Source organism: Papaver somniferum, unplaced genomic scaffold (assembly GCF_003573695.1).
Source record: "Papaver somniferum cultivar HN1 unplaced genomic scaffold, ASM357369v1 unplaced-scaffold_107, whole genome shotgun sequence".
NCBI lineage: Eukaryota > Viridiplantae > Streptophyta > Magnoliopsida > Ranunculales > Papaveraceae > Papaver > Papaver somniferum.
In genome coordinates, this window is record NW_020619603.1 from 6784385 (window position 1) to 6799899 (window position 15515).

At 36.0% G+C, this 15515-nt stretch overlaps 3 protein-coding genes across 3 annotated transcripts; all 3 read right to left on the reverse strand.

The window, feature by feature from the left end:
- Nucleotides 1-108: 108 nt before the first annotated feature.
- Nucleotides 109-1927, reverse strand: LOC113327687 (B3 domain-containing protein Os01g0723500-like). The gene is made up of 2 exons (XM_026574833.1): nucleotides 1662-1927; nucleotides 109-664 (listed from the first exon to the last, which is right to left on the reverse strand). Exons 1-2 carry the CDS (start codon nucleotides 1746-1748, stop codon nucleotides 275-277), a joined length of 477 nt encoding a protein of 158 aa, XP_026430618.1. The 5' UTR covers nucleotides 1749-1927; the 3' UTR covers nucleotides 109-274.
- A 4743-nt stretch (nucleotides 1928-6670) lies between these two features.
- Nucleotides 6671-8886, reverse strand: LOC113328364 (ureide permease 2-like). Its single transcript, XM_026575475.1, has 6 exons — nucleotides 8528-8886; nucleotides 8066-8204; nucleotides 7802-7972; nucleotides 7570-7670; nucleotides 7115-7489; nucleotides 6671-6982 (listed from the first exon to the last, which is right to left on the reverse strand). The coding sequence occupies exons 1-6, from the start codon at nucleotides 8762-8764 to the stop codon at nucleotides 6827-6829; spliced, it is 1179 nt and encodes a 392-aa protein (XP_026431260.1). The 5' UTR covers nucleotides 8765-8886; the 3' UTR covers nucleotides 6671-6826.
- A 1305-nt stretch (nucleotides 8887-10191) lies between these two features.
- LOC113328365 (B3 domain-containing protein Os01g0723500-like) lies at nucleotides 10192-12695 on the reverse strand. The gene is made up of 4 exons (XM_026575476.1): nucleotides 12396-12695; nucleotides 10953-11370; nucleotides 10763-10875; nucleotides 10192-10675 (listed from the first exon to the last, which is right to left on the reverse strand). The coding sequence occupies exons 1-4, from the start codon at nucleotides 12480-12482 to the stop codon at nucleotides 10376-10378; spliced, it is 918 nt and encodes a 305-aa protein (XP_026431261.1). The 5' UTR covers nucleotides 12483-12695; the 3' UTR covers nucleotides 10192-10375.
- Between the last annotated feature and the right edge of the window lie 2820 nt (nucleotides 12696-15515).

A 15515-nucleotide genomic window follows, 5' to 3' on the forward strand; every position in this document is an offset into this window, starting at 1 on the left:
TGATATTACAGAAGTGCAGGTAAATAGATGTGAAATCTGACGCTTTAGAAGTGCATACTCATCGTGTTTTTATACACTCGAATGTGTGATATAACAACTCGTTTATAATATAGGAATGGGCTATGTCATAAAGTAAAAGGTAGTTGTAACTTCAGTGATTGAGAATTAAAGACTCATCAACTCACTGTTCGCTAAAATAATAAGATGAACTAGATAAAGTCCTAAGAAACAAAGCCTATTGTAGGATTCTGCCGACAATCTTGGAAATATGTGCTTAAGCAAAATATAATAAATCCCCTACTATTACAAGTTCTCGCCCAAGTGGAGAAACTACAGGAGTGATGCATTCTTCTGGTGGACCATGACTTTCTTGCGCAAGAATTGGAGAAAGAGCAGGGGCAAAACACTCCTCTCTTGGACACCCCTTTCCTTTGAAGACCTTAACAAGGAACTGCATTCCACCATCATGCCTAAACACAAGAAAATCATACTTTTTCAAGCAGTTCTCTTGCAAAAATATCTCCCAGCCATCCTCGAGGAAGGTGCCATTTTCGGTTTTGTTCACTTCTACAACACAAGACGCTCCACTAAGGCCCTGGATAATTGCCCATTTACATGCTGGAGAATCTGTGGGTAATCTAGAACAGAAAGCTACAGGAATGCGCTGAAAATAGAAAAAAGAAAATCACATGTTCACTACTAGGTAATACATATTACAGTAGCTAGCACGAAACAAACAATGGTGATAAACATGATCCAACATAAATTGGGGATTAGATTCTAAGTTGATTTCAGGAAGCAATGAGAGAGTCGTAGTTGCGCAGTTTCTAGGTAAATGTGGAGTTCTTTGCATCATGATCCATAACAGAAGGCGACATAAATCAATATAACTATCAGTGACAGTTTTATTAAGCACATTTTACTTAGTAAACTAGATTTTTCTATCTTAACCACACTAATAAATTTTGACCTCAAATGGTCCAAAATCTTGCATTGGCTATGGTTAGTTACTGGACCAAGCTCTTTTATACACAAATCTACATCCCCTCACTATATCCTTGATTTTCTATACTTGCTATCAGTCAATCTCTCCGGTCTATTACTCTCATAGTTAGATATTTATCAGGGATGGATGGAATAGAAATTTAAACTTCATGCACAACAAATCTTGTAGACTATACATGAAACCAAAGAGTATATGTTATACATTCAACTGAAATAAAGTAATCTCATGTTTACTTCTAGCTCAGATTACAACCGGTACCGGCGGCCAAGAAGCAATGGTGTGATATAATCAGTGTAAACATGAGATGCAGAACACAGCAACGAATCAGCCAAAGCATCACCAGCTAAATAATATGCATAACTATGTGTGGCTCTCAAGTGGTTTTGGTAACAGATCTTCTATCCATACAACATGTAATCTGTAATTGTTGTTTCATCTAGGCTTTTATAGATCCTGTTTTTCTTTGTAAATTATTTCTTTTCATTCTACTTTTCATTCTACTGAATGAAGTATGGAAATTCATCTTACCATCACCACATTTCTAAGAGCTAATAGATCAAACATTTGAGCTACATAAAACAAACTAAGTTGAAACAACCAAAAACAAGAATTTTCATACAAAACATGATGAATAGGAAGACTATATCAATCATACCAATCTTCTGTTCTGTTCTTCTTCATGGAAGATCTTGAAGATATGATGTCTCCTTTCAGCTCCTGGTTCAACAATCTTGTTCCCCATCTCATCAAACAATCCAACAACAACCAAATCCCTAAATTTTTCCTTCAAAAAACCCTAGATAATTTTACTCCTCTCTCTCTCTCTCTCTCTCTGATATCTAGATAAAAAGAAAGCCTGATTTTTTCTTCTGAATTTAATCTTGTAAGACCTATCACAATGTTCAGAGAATTGAATGAACAATGTACTATTTCCACCAAACCCCATCTTCCAATTCATGGAATAAATCTTAAACCTTTATAATGATTCTCTTCAGCGGTTTCTTTATTTTCTCATTTATTTACTCTGTTTTCACGACAATAAGTTAACATCAAGTATGGGGCATTTAAGAGTAGGACCACGAAAGGGTGCCTTTTGGATTAGCCCCCACAAGGTTTAGAGTGGTGGTTTCTTTTGGATTAGCCAATACAATATTGGTTCCCACTTACTTCTGGTTCTGTGAATTGAATTCAGATTCAAAATAATAGCACTTGGTTGAGATGGACTATACCATGCAAATCTACCAATTTAGGAGGGTCTACTATTGATCTTTACCACTGCAGTACATCCCTAAACTTTTTAGGAGATTATACAATAAGAAAAAATAAATAAAATATTTTCAAGGAAAGCCACAACTAATTAATAGTGAATATCAGGATTAATTAAAGAAGCTACTTTATTTATTATGCAAAATTTAATTTTGAAACGGACATAATAAGTGTATTGAACTGATAAAGTTTCTAATATTTTTCTGTCTATATAAACACGCCACACGACCCCGATTTAGTCAGATATTGGTTTCTAACAACACTCAACTAGCAGGGTAATTCGTGCATAAAAAGAATGTTGCCAATGTTAGGATATTTAGTAGGTTGTGTAATACTGCTGAGTACAGTACTTTTCTCGATCGTGCAAGGAGAAGGAGCCAAAGAAATTTGGGTATATCCCCCTTGTTTGCCATTGCAGAAGGGAGGAGATTGTCTATCTTGTGATTATTCAACTGATCCTTTTAACAAAAAAATCTACGACAGACCAACGATATTGATAGTGAATGCTTTCATAAAGAAGAAAGCACATTTATGGGTTAAGTGTCAATCCCAACATTATGATATACCTGGAGTAATGCTGCCGCCTGGTGGAAGATTAGAATTTGAACCCCAAGAGGTGCCTGGAAGTGGCTTTCAATACTGGTGTTTTATCGACTGGATCGATCCTGTTAACAATAAGAAATATGGTCGTACGTTGAATGCATGGGGTTACGGTTACTAACAAAATCAACCCCTGTACGGGCGCTTGTACGAGTATGTTGTTAATAAGGATGGCATATTTGTTCCAGAGGTAACGGTGGCTCAGGTCAGTCACAATAATCCATTTAGCTATAGAGTTAAGGTTGTACTTAAAATCAAAGGCTACGACAGAATCCATTAGAATCAATGGATAACTGAGTTTATTAATTTATCCATGTAATATCTTTGGTTAACTTTTCAATAAAACGGAAATATCTTTAAAATAGTAGTTCGACGAACTCACATCGCACTTGGATGCGTGGAAACAGCTTCTAGTAGTCTAGCTTGCTTTATTATTCAGAAATGTGGTATTTCTGTAAGTTTAAAGATCCAAAAACATCACAACTATTTTAAAAGTTGTTGACAAAATTCAACTCATTGTGTGTGCGAAATAGAAGTCTTAGGATATGGTAAGTCACATTTGAGCTAATTCTGGTGTGTTTTCATGTGCATTCATAATAAATAATACAAAAAAATTGAACCCGTGAATTTGTCGTGTCTAGGGGGCTCTTAATGAAGTCTTTTTTACAATTTAAACAACACAAGGTGAAACAGTTTCACATCGAGTTAAAAAAAAAAACTGCCAGTTAATTTCACAAGCTTAATTATATTTGCATGGTAAGCCTTTGTCATATAATAACTCATAATGTCGGGTTTAATTAATAAGTTACTTACATAAATGAATTTTTAAACAGACACAATACTATTTTTCTATATATTTAAACAAAACGTACAACACCATTTTATTCACGAAGCCCTTTTGTTACAGAAATCCCCCTTTGCAATTCCGTGCATGATAGAATAATAAAATTTTCCCAATAATAAAAAGAATGATGTCAAGGTTAGAAAATTCTTCGGTAGGCTGTGTAATAGTGCTTAATATGCCGATAGAGATGCTTAAAGAAGTACTACCGTTAGAAGGAGATTAGCAAACATATACCGTGCAACCTCAAAGGTCCTATATGGGATGATCATCTATCTCCCTAAAAGAAGTTTATCGTTAGAAGGAGACACCTGATGTTCATCCAATGTAAATCAGATTGTACATATAAACCCATGTGATGTCTATTCTGGTTAATCGTTTTGGAAACACATTGATTTCGTTTAGTTTGCTACAATATATAGGTACCGTACTGACCAGTGTTTGCTGGAGTGAATTTTATTTTACCCGAGAACAAGATACTTAGAAAAGAAGAAAAAAAAAGCTCATCCTATCACGACAACTGTAACACCACTTCTTCTCAATACAAATAAGCAGAGGATGTCTACTTTATGCATCCGTATATGAAGGATAAGGATGTGCGGTTCGAGATGCTCTTATATAAATCTGACTCAGTGTTAGGGTTTGGGATTGAGGAGATCCGTAGAGCTTAAAATACCTGCCCCTTTCTTTCAAGTCTATTCTTAATTTTGTGTAACGATGCTAACAAGTATTCAACAATTGCAATCATTCTACGGAGAAGAAGATGAAAAAGAAGTAATGGATGTGGATCTGTAGAAGAAGATGCCTTCTCTGAGAGTTCCGTCGACTTTTCTTACTCTGAAGAAGAATATTGTAGCTCAGGAAACGACGGAGATCTAGGAGAAGTAGGTATGTCCGATTCAACAGAAATAGAAGAAAACCACGAGTTCATATCAATAGATGATGTTGCTCTCAAGTACTCTATGAAGCTTACTTATCTCTGAAGATGATCAGGACTCTTCGAAACCTTTCTCTGGCTGGGAGTCGGAAGATTTGGCTTATACATGTAGAGCGGAAGATCAAAACAAGCCCGCGTTGCAGGATGGCACTCTAAGAATTATCTCTCCCTGTAAGTGGGAATATGTGTTGGAGTTATAAGGGTTAATTCCTTAATCATTGTGAATAGAAATTAAGTGAAGGGACTAAGGCAAGGGTTGGAAACGGTTTAGTATTTGGTTTCAAATACTAACCACCCAAACAGTCCCTAAACTACAAGTTGTGTCTTTGCTGAAGGGTTTTGAATCTGTTAAAGGACCAAACGTTGTGCCTTTAGAGAACAGGCTTCTTGTCCCTATTTTCAGTCACCTTCTTCTCCTATAAAACCTCTGAAAATTCCCTTGTTCAAGATCAGTTTTTTACTCCTAGTTTTGTGTCAAGTTCAGAGTGTCTTGATTGTTTGAAGTGCTGCATCAATCAAGAAGGAGATGGTTGTATCCTGCATCAATCATCCATACGGAATCATTGTGGGGGCGTAATCGTTTTAAGGACATAGAGAATTCTCTAGCCTCAATAGGCGTTTGCTATTCCTATCTCTTATTCTCTCAGTCCTTATATTTCTCTTTTTACTTCACTGTGAATGAATGAATATATATTTCACTAATGATGCAATTGTTGTAATCCTTATTGAGATTGCACAGTTGGGTATTGATTGAATATTCAAAACATTGAAGGTGCGGTATACAAATTGGTATTGAAGTGTGTTGACATTAGTATACATTTCTGTGCAAACCAGGTGTTTGTTTTAACGTCTCAGTGAGTTGTAGTAGAAGTTTAAGTTACTGACTTGCATAAATTTGGTGTTTCTACATTAACTTGTCTTTTGTAATTGGTACTTAGTATATTTTCCAACAATATGATATGAGGAGGACTCTGACTCGAATTCTGAAGATATTGGTACTTAGTATATTTAGACATTGGTTGGTAACAACCAGTGTTTTAAAAAACGTTTCGCTTCACGCTTTAACACGCGCTTTTTTACGCTTAAACGTTTCGTTTCGCTGCACATACATGACCAACAGACATAACTGATGCATATTTTACATATGCTTTTTTTTTTTTTTTTTTTGAAATGAACCTCACTTATTTTTCATCATTTTGATTTCACAATTAGGCTTCTTGGAGAAAAGAAGTTATCAAAAAGACATCTCATACACCACAAATCGAAAATTCAGAGCTTTTCAACGATACTGTTATGACATTTTTACTGACAACCTGTCGGAGAAAATGAGTTTTAATTAAAAGATTTTATGGTCTTGGTATGGTTTGATCTAATGACCTAAGGGTCTAAGGATACTCACTCATTTTTGGGTGAATGAAGTGGAACCTTTAGTCCCACATTGTGGAAAACTAAAGAGGAGCTCCACTATATAATCATACACTTATGTATGTAAAACGTGGGTGGAGCAGGTGGGCAAAAATACATATTTTGACCCAAGAGTTTTATTTGTGGGAAATTTCTTTTACGAGTTTTACTTGTTTTTGAAGAAAACAAAAACATAACTTGATTTGCAAGTATCTCATCTTATAAAATGACTCGAAATTCTGTTTTAAAAACACACACAAGCAGCGAGTATCTTTAGGTCAACTTTTCTTCTTCTTCTTATATTTTGTGCGGCATTTTACTTCCATCCCGGTTGCTGAGTTTAAGAGTGGGTAACTTGCGTTGTGCTAACTCAAGTTATATCGGACAGTCTTATCCTGGACACATCTTCGCACGTTGGGGTATAGCATTATTTCAGAGTATACCCGCGAACTAATGTGTTAAGAAAAGCTTGTTGAACCTGTGATTCTGCCCTCATCAATTTGTTCGTGGTAGATTTGTTTGATATTGTTCTTTATATTTATTGTTTGATACATCTGACGTTTCTTCTATTGTTGCAAGATTCCAACACAACCACCAAGGCGCGAGGTCCTTTTGATGTCTTTCTATCGTACTTGATCTGCATATACGATGACAATTTGTAGCGTAATATGTGAGATTATACAACTTGATTTTGATAACTCTATTTCATGCTTTGTTTGTTGAAATCCTCTCTTATTACATATATGTAATGACAATTTAACAGACTATTATATTATTTCTTTCGATGCCTGGATGATGCCATAAGAATCCCAACTGCCACGATAAACATCAATAACATGCTAACAAGCAACACATATGTTTTTTCCGAAGACTTCCGATACTCTCCCAATAAAAGTATTCCCCAGAATGTGCTTACAAGTGGAAGTGCCTGATTATAAATTAAAAGAAGCAGCATTCAGAGATAAAGATAATATCAACATGAGATACTTGCAAACAATGGCGCATCTATTACGAATAGATTCTCCTAATACAAAACAAGTAGTCACATGGAGAGACTGACCTGAACAGCATCTGCTGCTGCATATCCAGCAGCTTGACCGCCCATGAACTGGAGACCGTTTCCGAAACCACAGATAAATCCTGCCAGAAGAGCCCAATTTCTACCATTCCAATCATTGATGTAAGCCTTAAGGGAAGACCGTGGTAGGTTGAATACAGGATAGTACAGGAAAATGATGTTTAGAATGATAGCCATCACAAAACATGATACAGAGAAGTAGAAAAAGGCAGTGTAGACAACTAAATGGGGAACCCCTGGAGTCATCATGTGCAATTGATCATTTGTCGCTAAATTGAATGCTGGGGAGAAAACGGAGAAGCAAAGACCGGCAAAGAATGTTATACCCAAGCCGATCAAAGTACTCTTTCCAAACACCTGCCAGTCCACCAAATCGTTAAAAATCTCAGAGAAATGTACACGAGAGAGGCCTAGTATATTGTTGTGAAATACCAAACCTTGATCGCCCTTTTATTTTCAATCTCTACAAGGAAGTTTGCAGTTCCTACTTCAGCTTTCTTTAGACGAACAGTTCCATTCTCCAAATCTTTTCTACCATCTACAATTTTCGATTTCAGTGAATATGATTACCAATGTGGGTATTCCCAGAATTGCTAGAATCAAAAATTTCAAGTTTTCTCTACCATATTTTTTCTTCCACCCATTCCTGTCAACGTAAGAAGGGCTTACCTATGCTGCCGGAAGCTTCTTCATAACTACTAAGCTTTGCTTTATTATCAGCTGCATTTGAAGCGTGAACAGCAGATCCAAGAAAAACTGCAACGAGAAAACATGCAACTCCTGGGAAAAGAATCTTGGCCTTGTTCATTCGTGCATCTAAGAAGTAATTAATAGTTGTGCCTGTTTACGTTCATTGTTGTGTGAGAACTGACTCGGTTTATGAGAAGATCACGAGATCTAATAAATTTTAGATATAATTGGGTACATAAATACCTATAACAACCACTATGCTTGAACAAATGACTCCGGTCACCGAGATACCCACCAACGGCCAAGCATACTGCGTAGCAAGGTTTCCGACACTGAGAAACACCCCACCTGCCATAGCAAACAAGACGCATGGCCAATTGTCCTGCACAAATCAATAACCAGTACGACTGATCAAAGAAAACTGGGTTAAGGAAACAATTCATCTGATTATATGATAAAATAGAATGAGAATAGTTTTAATTAATTTATCATTTTACAAAAATTATACGATAAGTTGAATAATTGAACAATTGCATCGGGTTAGATGATAAAATAGAATGAAAATATTCTTAATTAGTTTATCATTTCACAAAAATTGTACGTAATCACGATTGTATTAAGGATCAATTACATAGGTGACAATATGAAGTAAGCCACACAGACTATAATAAATAAATTGAACCACAAACAACTTGAAATACTTACCTGATAAAGCTGAGTGATGAAATTTGGCATATCCGGTTGGCTACCTCCGATTTTCCCGAATGTTAGAGCAATTAATACAGCAGCTAAGAGATTTGTAATGGAGTAATCAAGGTAAGTATGCTGTGGAAGCTTACCTCTTCTCTCTAGAAGAGCAATAATAACAGGCCATGTACCTAAGAAGAATAGAGAAAGAAACATACAGCCTATGGCTCCTCCTTTACTCTGAACTACATACATTTTTTCAGATCTCAAAATCTCTCAATAACTCAATTAGAAGAAATCAAAGAAGAGGAAACTAATAAATAAGAGCAGAAGAAACGTAGCTTTCTTATTAGCTAAAGTGATGCAAAACCCCACTTGCCTAAAATGCCAATTTGAACAACTTTCATTATGTTTGTAAAGGAAAACAGACAAACGAAAAAGGATTCATGTAGAAAAACTAGCGCTATGTCCACATGACAAGAACCTTAATAAATACACCAAACAACTTCTAATGCGAGTCATGTGTTTTACACACTCAAGTGCAAAATAACACAATGAGTATTCACTTCTGAACCGTCGAATTGCATATCCATCTATATGCATCTTAATAATAGTAATCTGACGGCTATATATGCATGCTCACCGTGTACTCAAGTGTCACTACAAAACAGGTGGCTTCTAGGGACGGTCAATTTTGTAAAACCGTCCCTAGAGATGGTTATTTGGGATGTCCATGGGCTGACCGTCCCTATTGGTCATGGAATAATTAATTTAAAGTTATTTTTGGGCCGTCCCCAAAAAAAAGTACGACCAAAAAGTATTAGTGACGGTAGAATAGGGGACGGGCAGAAAACGTCAAAAATATATCTTGGGACGATTTTTGGGCCTACTGGGATGATTTTTAGCCGTCCCAAGAAGCCTTCTATTTTGTAGTGTGTGTGACAACACATTCTAATATCTAGCTTGCTTCACATTTGATTAAAGTCCCGTTAGGAATTTTTATTTTTTCTTTCGAAAGAACTTTCTATCAAATTTGTAGCGAACTTTTATTAAAATTAGTGTTTGGCAAATAAAAAATTTAAAATACTTTTGGAATTTTAATAATTAAAAGCAAAACTGATGCAAAACCCCACTTGCACAAAATGCCAATAAGAACAGCTTTCATAAAGTTTTTAAAGAAAAATGAACATGACAAGAAGAAAGACCAGCACTACATGAACATGACAAGAAGCTTCGCTCACAAAACAATTCAATAAGATTGTTAATAAGGGGTATCATTTTGTTTGGGGTGTGCCAAATTTCATACTATAAATCAATACAACACTTCCATTTATCTCGGTACACCCATTAGCATCCATGCCAGAAAGCTCCTAGTACTCCATCTTGTTTGATAGTGACTACTGTCTAGTGTTATCATGCATGCAAATTGACAATCAACACGCATCTTTAGCCGTTAGATTTGGTATTACAAAAATGCAGGTAAATAGATGTGGAATCTGACGCTTTAGAAGTGCATACTCATCGGGTTTTTATACACTCCAATGTGTGATATTACAACTCGTTTATAATATAGTAAGGGGCTATGTCATAAAGTAAAAGGTAGTTGTAACTTCAGTAATTGAGAATTAAAGACTCAACGACTCACTGTTTGCTAAAATAATAAGATGAACCAGATAAAGTCCTAAGAAACAAAGCCAATTCTAGGATTCTGCCAACAATCTTGCAAATATGTGCTTAAGCAAAATATAATAAATCCCCTAATATTACAAGTTCAACTGTAACATAAGCTAGAGCAGCAAGCAAATCGGTTATATATCTAAATAGAAGTTCGAAGAAGTTAAACTTCTGATACCCCAAATAACAGCTTCAATCTTCATCTGCATCATCCTCAAAGATGACTGGGACTGGATAGATATGGAAGTTCATCACAAACTTTGAGTCCGGAAGTCTATCAATCAGTTCGAAAATGACAAAATCGCCAATTTTCAGATTGTTGTCAGTAGCAAATATTTTCCAGCCTTTACTGAAAAGGTATTGATCATGTGCAGTTGTCCTCACATGAAGCTCCCAAGTCTGGCCTTCCTCATTTTGTAGCATGACCTCGGTTATCTCTCCCCCATTTACCTTAGCTGGAAAATGTTTTCTTGCAAATTTTACCGGTATAGTCTGTTAGGGAAAAACGTAATGATTCGTTACATTCATAAAACGGCCTTAGTAAACAAGCTTTTATTGGCATATAAGATATCAACTCACCATACGATCTCCATAAACATTGAAGCGGTTCACACAGGTCCAGAAGAAAGGAAAGGAAGATCTGGAAGATATAACTTTTCTCTTGACTGCTGTTGCTGCTGAAGCAAGCATCTCTGGGAAAACGAAAGACATATAAATATCATCAATCTGGTTTTTTTATTATAAGATGAATGCAAACCATCTTTCTTACCTTGACTAGAAGAGTCTCTCATTTTTAACATTGAATTTCCACATGGGCTTGCATGTCTCTTTCGTTCTCTCCCAAGTGGAGAAACTACAGGAGTGATGCATTCTTCTGGTGGACCATGACTTTCTTGCGCAAGAATTGGAGAAAGAGCAGGGGCAAAACACTCCTCTCTTGGACACCCATTTCCTTTGAAGACCTTAACAAGGAACTGCATTCCACCATCATGCCTAAACACAAGGAAGTCATACTTTTTTAAGCAGTTCTCTTGCACAAATAATTCCCAGCCTTCATCGAGGAAGGTGCCATTTTCGGTTTTGTTTACTTCTACAATCCAAGACGCTCCACTAGGGCCCTCAAGAATTGCCCATTCACATGCTGGATACTCTGTCGGTAATCTTGAGCAGAATGCTACAGGAATGCGCTGAAAATCAGAAAAAAAATGTTATGTTCATTACTAGGTAATACATATTACAGTAGCAAGCAGAAAACAGACAACGGTGATAAACATGAAGACCATTCATTCCAACACAAAATTCCAACATGAACTGGAGACTAGATTCTAAGTTGATTCCAAAAACCAATCAGAAGGCGACTTAAATCAATAACTATCAGTTTTCACATGTCAATCTATTAGTTGGCTTGTGTTTGACATTCGGGCAGATTTTGTTAAGCAGATTTTTCTAATGGGAACGAAGTAAACTAGACATTTCTGACCATTAACCACCCTAATAAATTTTGACCACCTGAGGACCTCTAGCTCTAGGTAATCACATGACCTCAAATGGTCCAAAATCTTGCATTGGCAATGGTTCAATTTGGACCAAGCCCTTTATACACAAATATACATCCCCCCACTCTATCCTCATATGATCCATTTTGCATTTCTATAATTGCTATCTGTTAATCTCTCTAATCTCTTACTCCCACAGTTAGATATCTATCATGGATGGATGGAATAAAATTTAAAACTTCTTGCAGAAAAAATCTTTGGATGAAACCAAAGAGATATATTACACATTCAAATGAGAAAAAATAATCTTGTATTTACTTCCAGTACAGGTTAGACAGGACACTAGCCAAGAAGCAATGGTGTGATATAAGCAGTGTAAACATGAAACGCAGAACACAGCAACGAATCAGCCAAAGCATCACCAGCTAAAATAGTATGCATCACTATGTGTGGGTGTCAAGTGGTTTTGCTAACAGATCTTTTATAAGAAGGAAAGCAACAAACAAGATAATGAATGAAGCTGGAAATTCTTCAGATCATCCCAATAATTCATAGATCTAACAGATCAAACATTTGAGCTACAAAAAAGAAACTAAATTGAAAAAAAAAATAGAGCCAAAATCAAAATTTGCCATACAAACCATACATATCTACTATGAAATTCAAAACCCAGGAAAGCAAAATGAAAAAGAATAGGATGAATAAATCATACTTACCAATCTTCTTTTCTGTTCTTCTTCATGGAAGATCTTGAAGAAATGATGTTTCCTTTCAGCTGCTGGTTCAACAATCTTGTTCTCCATCTCATCAAACAGTCCAACAACCAACCAACCAAATCCCTGAATTTTTACTTCAAAAAACCCTAGATAATTTTACCCCTCCTGCTCTTCTCTCTCTCTGATGGGCAGATAGAGAAACCCTGGTTTTTTCTGAATTTAATCTTGTAATGTTCAGAGTACTGAGATTTCCACCAAACCCCATCTTCCAGTTCGAATAAATCTTAAACCTTATGAATGGTTCTCTTTATTGTCTCATTTATTTACTCTTCTTTCACAACAATAAGTATGGGGCTTTTTAGAGTTGACCACACAAGTGTGTTAGATATGGACCAATGCCCCACAAATTAAGAGTGGTCTCTTTTAAATGCCATCTCTTTAGATGCATTGGTCCATTTTGGATTAACACATAAAATATTGGTTCACGCGTATTTTTGGTTTGGTTGGAATAATGCGATCTTATGAATTTAATTTTAGGGGAATTCAGTTCTTGGAATTCAGTTCTTGGAATTTAGTTCAGATTCGAAATAACAATGCTTGATTGAGATAATTCAATTGATTTTGTTTTTAACCCGATATCTAATCAAATTGAATTATTGGATTAGTTGAATAGAAGTCTATTATTTTGGAATGAATCAGATACTTACAAAAATCAAAAATCATAGTGACGCAAAGTTGATTTGTCTTTTTTGGTTTAAGGAATCAGGCTCACTCTCAGCATTGGAATACATAGCTTTTAAATCCTTGAACCAACACATGCTATCAGTGTCTCTGTTAGGCTAGTGTAATAATGAAGAGACATTTCTCTTGGTTATAATATAGCTACTTTCAAAACCAATATTAGAAGAAAAAACTTTAACTGCTTGCAAGCCAATTAATGTGGCGATACAGACTATGGCCTCTCCTTTACTCTCAACTACATACATTTTTTCAGATCTCAAAATCTCTCAATAACTCAATGTGAAGAAATCAAAGAAGGGAAACTAATAATTATAAAAGCAGAAGAAACGTAGCTTTCTTCTTAGATAAACTGATGCAAAACCCCACTTGCCTAATATGCTAATAGGAACAACTTTCATAAAGTTTGTGAAGAAAAATGGACAAAGGAAATGGATTTTTACAGAAAGACTACCACTATATGAGCATAACAAGAAGCTTCACTCACTAAACAGCAAGATTGCAAATAGGGGGCACCATTTTTCACTGGGGTGTACAGAAATTCATATAACACAAAACATCACTACCATGTATTTTGGTACACCCTAAGCAAAATGATCCCCCGTTAGCATCCATGCCAGAAAGTTTTAGTATTCCATTTGGCTTTATAGTGACTAGTATGAGCATGCACCTTTAAACCGTTATATTTAATATTATACAGATGCAAGTACATAAATGTGAAAATCTGACGATTTAAAAATGCAATTTCAAGATGTTATCATACTCTGGAATGTGAAAATTTGACAATTAAATATTATACAGATGCTAGTTCCAACAATCTTTTTTCACCCGTTTTTCTACCGGAATGTTCAAATCCTCCTCCAAATGCTAAATTCTATCATCTACTAAGCTCTAATGGATAATTCAAATCATCTGAGTCAGTGTCACTGCAATTGCATCAATCACGCACACCGCATTTATCACAAAATCGATGAAAAAGAAGAGATGAGTCTAATCTCACAAATCACACACAACACCCAAATCACTAATTACTGGATTTGCCCCTTCCAAGAAGAATTCTCAACAAAATTTCAATACCAATTTCACTACCAAGGAACAATTCCCAGAAGTTAACTCTAATAAAGAAAGATTAAGAATTTGCTTCAACTTTAAGGAGCCTAAAAGGTTTCCTCTCCAGCAAATCAAGCATCGATTTTCAAATGTTTACTTCAATTTCAGTTCCTCTAATGCCAAGCATCCTGACACTGTGATACCTGATGAAAGTTTAAACACAAGTAATGAATCTCAGAAGCAAACTTTCAACAACAACAACAACAATTTCAACATTCAATTATTCCTCTACTCAACTCATGGTCATCAATCTCACTAAAATTTCAGTCTATATCAATCTTCTCAATGCTCTTTGAGGAAATTAGGACACAAGCTCAAATGGGTGAGCCTCTTGGATACTTTTACTCTTCATTCTGGTATGTACCTCTCTTTAAGCTTTCTGCATCTCTCTTGCTATGGTTTGATCTATTTCCTAAGTGTCTCTCGTCCTCAAAGTCTAAGTGACCTACAATCTCAAAAGCTAAGTGACTTTATCTGAAAATCCACCTACTACTTTAGACATGTTAGTTTTATCAGAAATGTCTATAGGATTATCTGCAATTCCAATCTTAGAAAGCTATACACTAATCCCCTTTGCACTAATACTGCTAGCATGCTCAAAATTCTCATAATAAAACCCACAAAACCATCATTAATTTTAAACACCACTTGCCTTTTTAACAACAAAAAATTTATCTGTACCAAAATAACTATTACCCAAAATGAAATGTTTTTCACTGCAGTATAGTTAACCCTCAGTTCTCTCAGAATATTGCTTTGAATCCTACCTGTTTAGTTAGATCTTGCACCCCCAGATGCACTTTAGCTTTCATCGCAGTTGTTGGTGCAGTGGCCTTTGGCATTGGTGCAGAGACATTTGGTACAGGAGAGCTAGATGCTGGAACAGGAAAAGGTTCATCTGCTGGAACCTCATAAGGATGAGTCACTTCTCCAAGGCTTGCTTTATCAATTTCGGCAACATCTGCAGCCATTTATTGTATCTCTAGAGCCAGCATAAACAAGTTAGGGAAGATTACTGCCTCATTTGGGAGAGGGATGGCATCATTTTCATGGATCTGGGATCTGATATTCTCAGGAACTGGAGATGCAAAGAAACCTTGTCGAGCACCTCTACAAACTATCTGTTGATCCCCCACCAAAACAACCCCCTCATTGACTACAAATCGGCCTCGATTCGGATGAAGAGCATACAACACACATCCATACTTGACTCTCATCATCTCTGGTCATTTCCTGCCTGTTCCATGAGGATGTGCAGGTGCACTCTGCTGA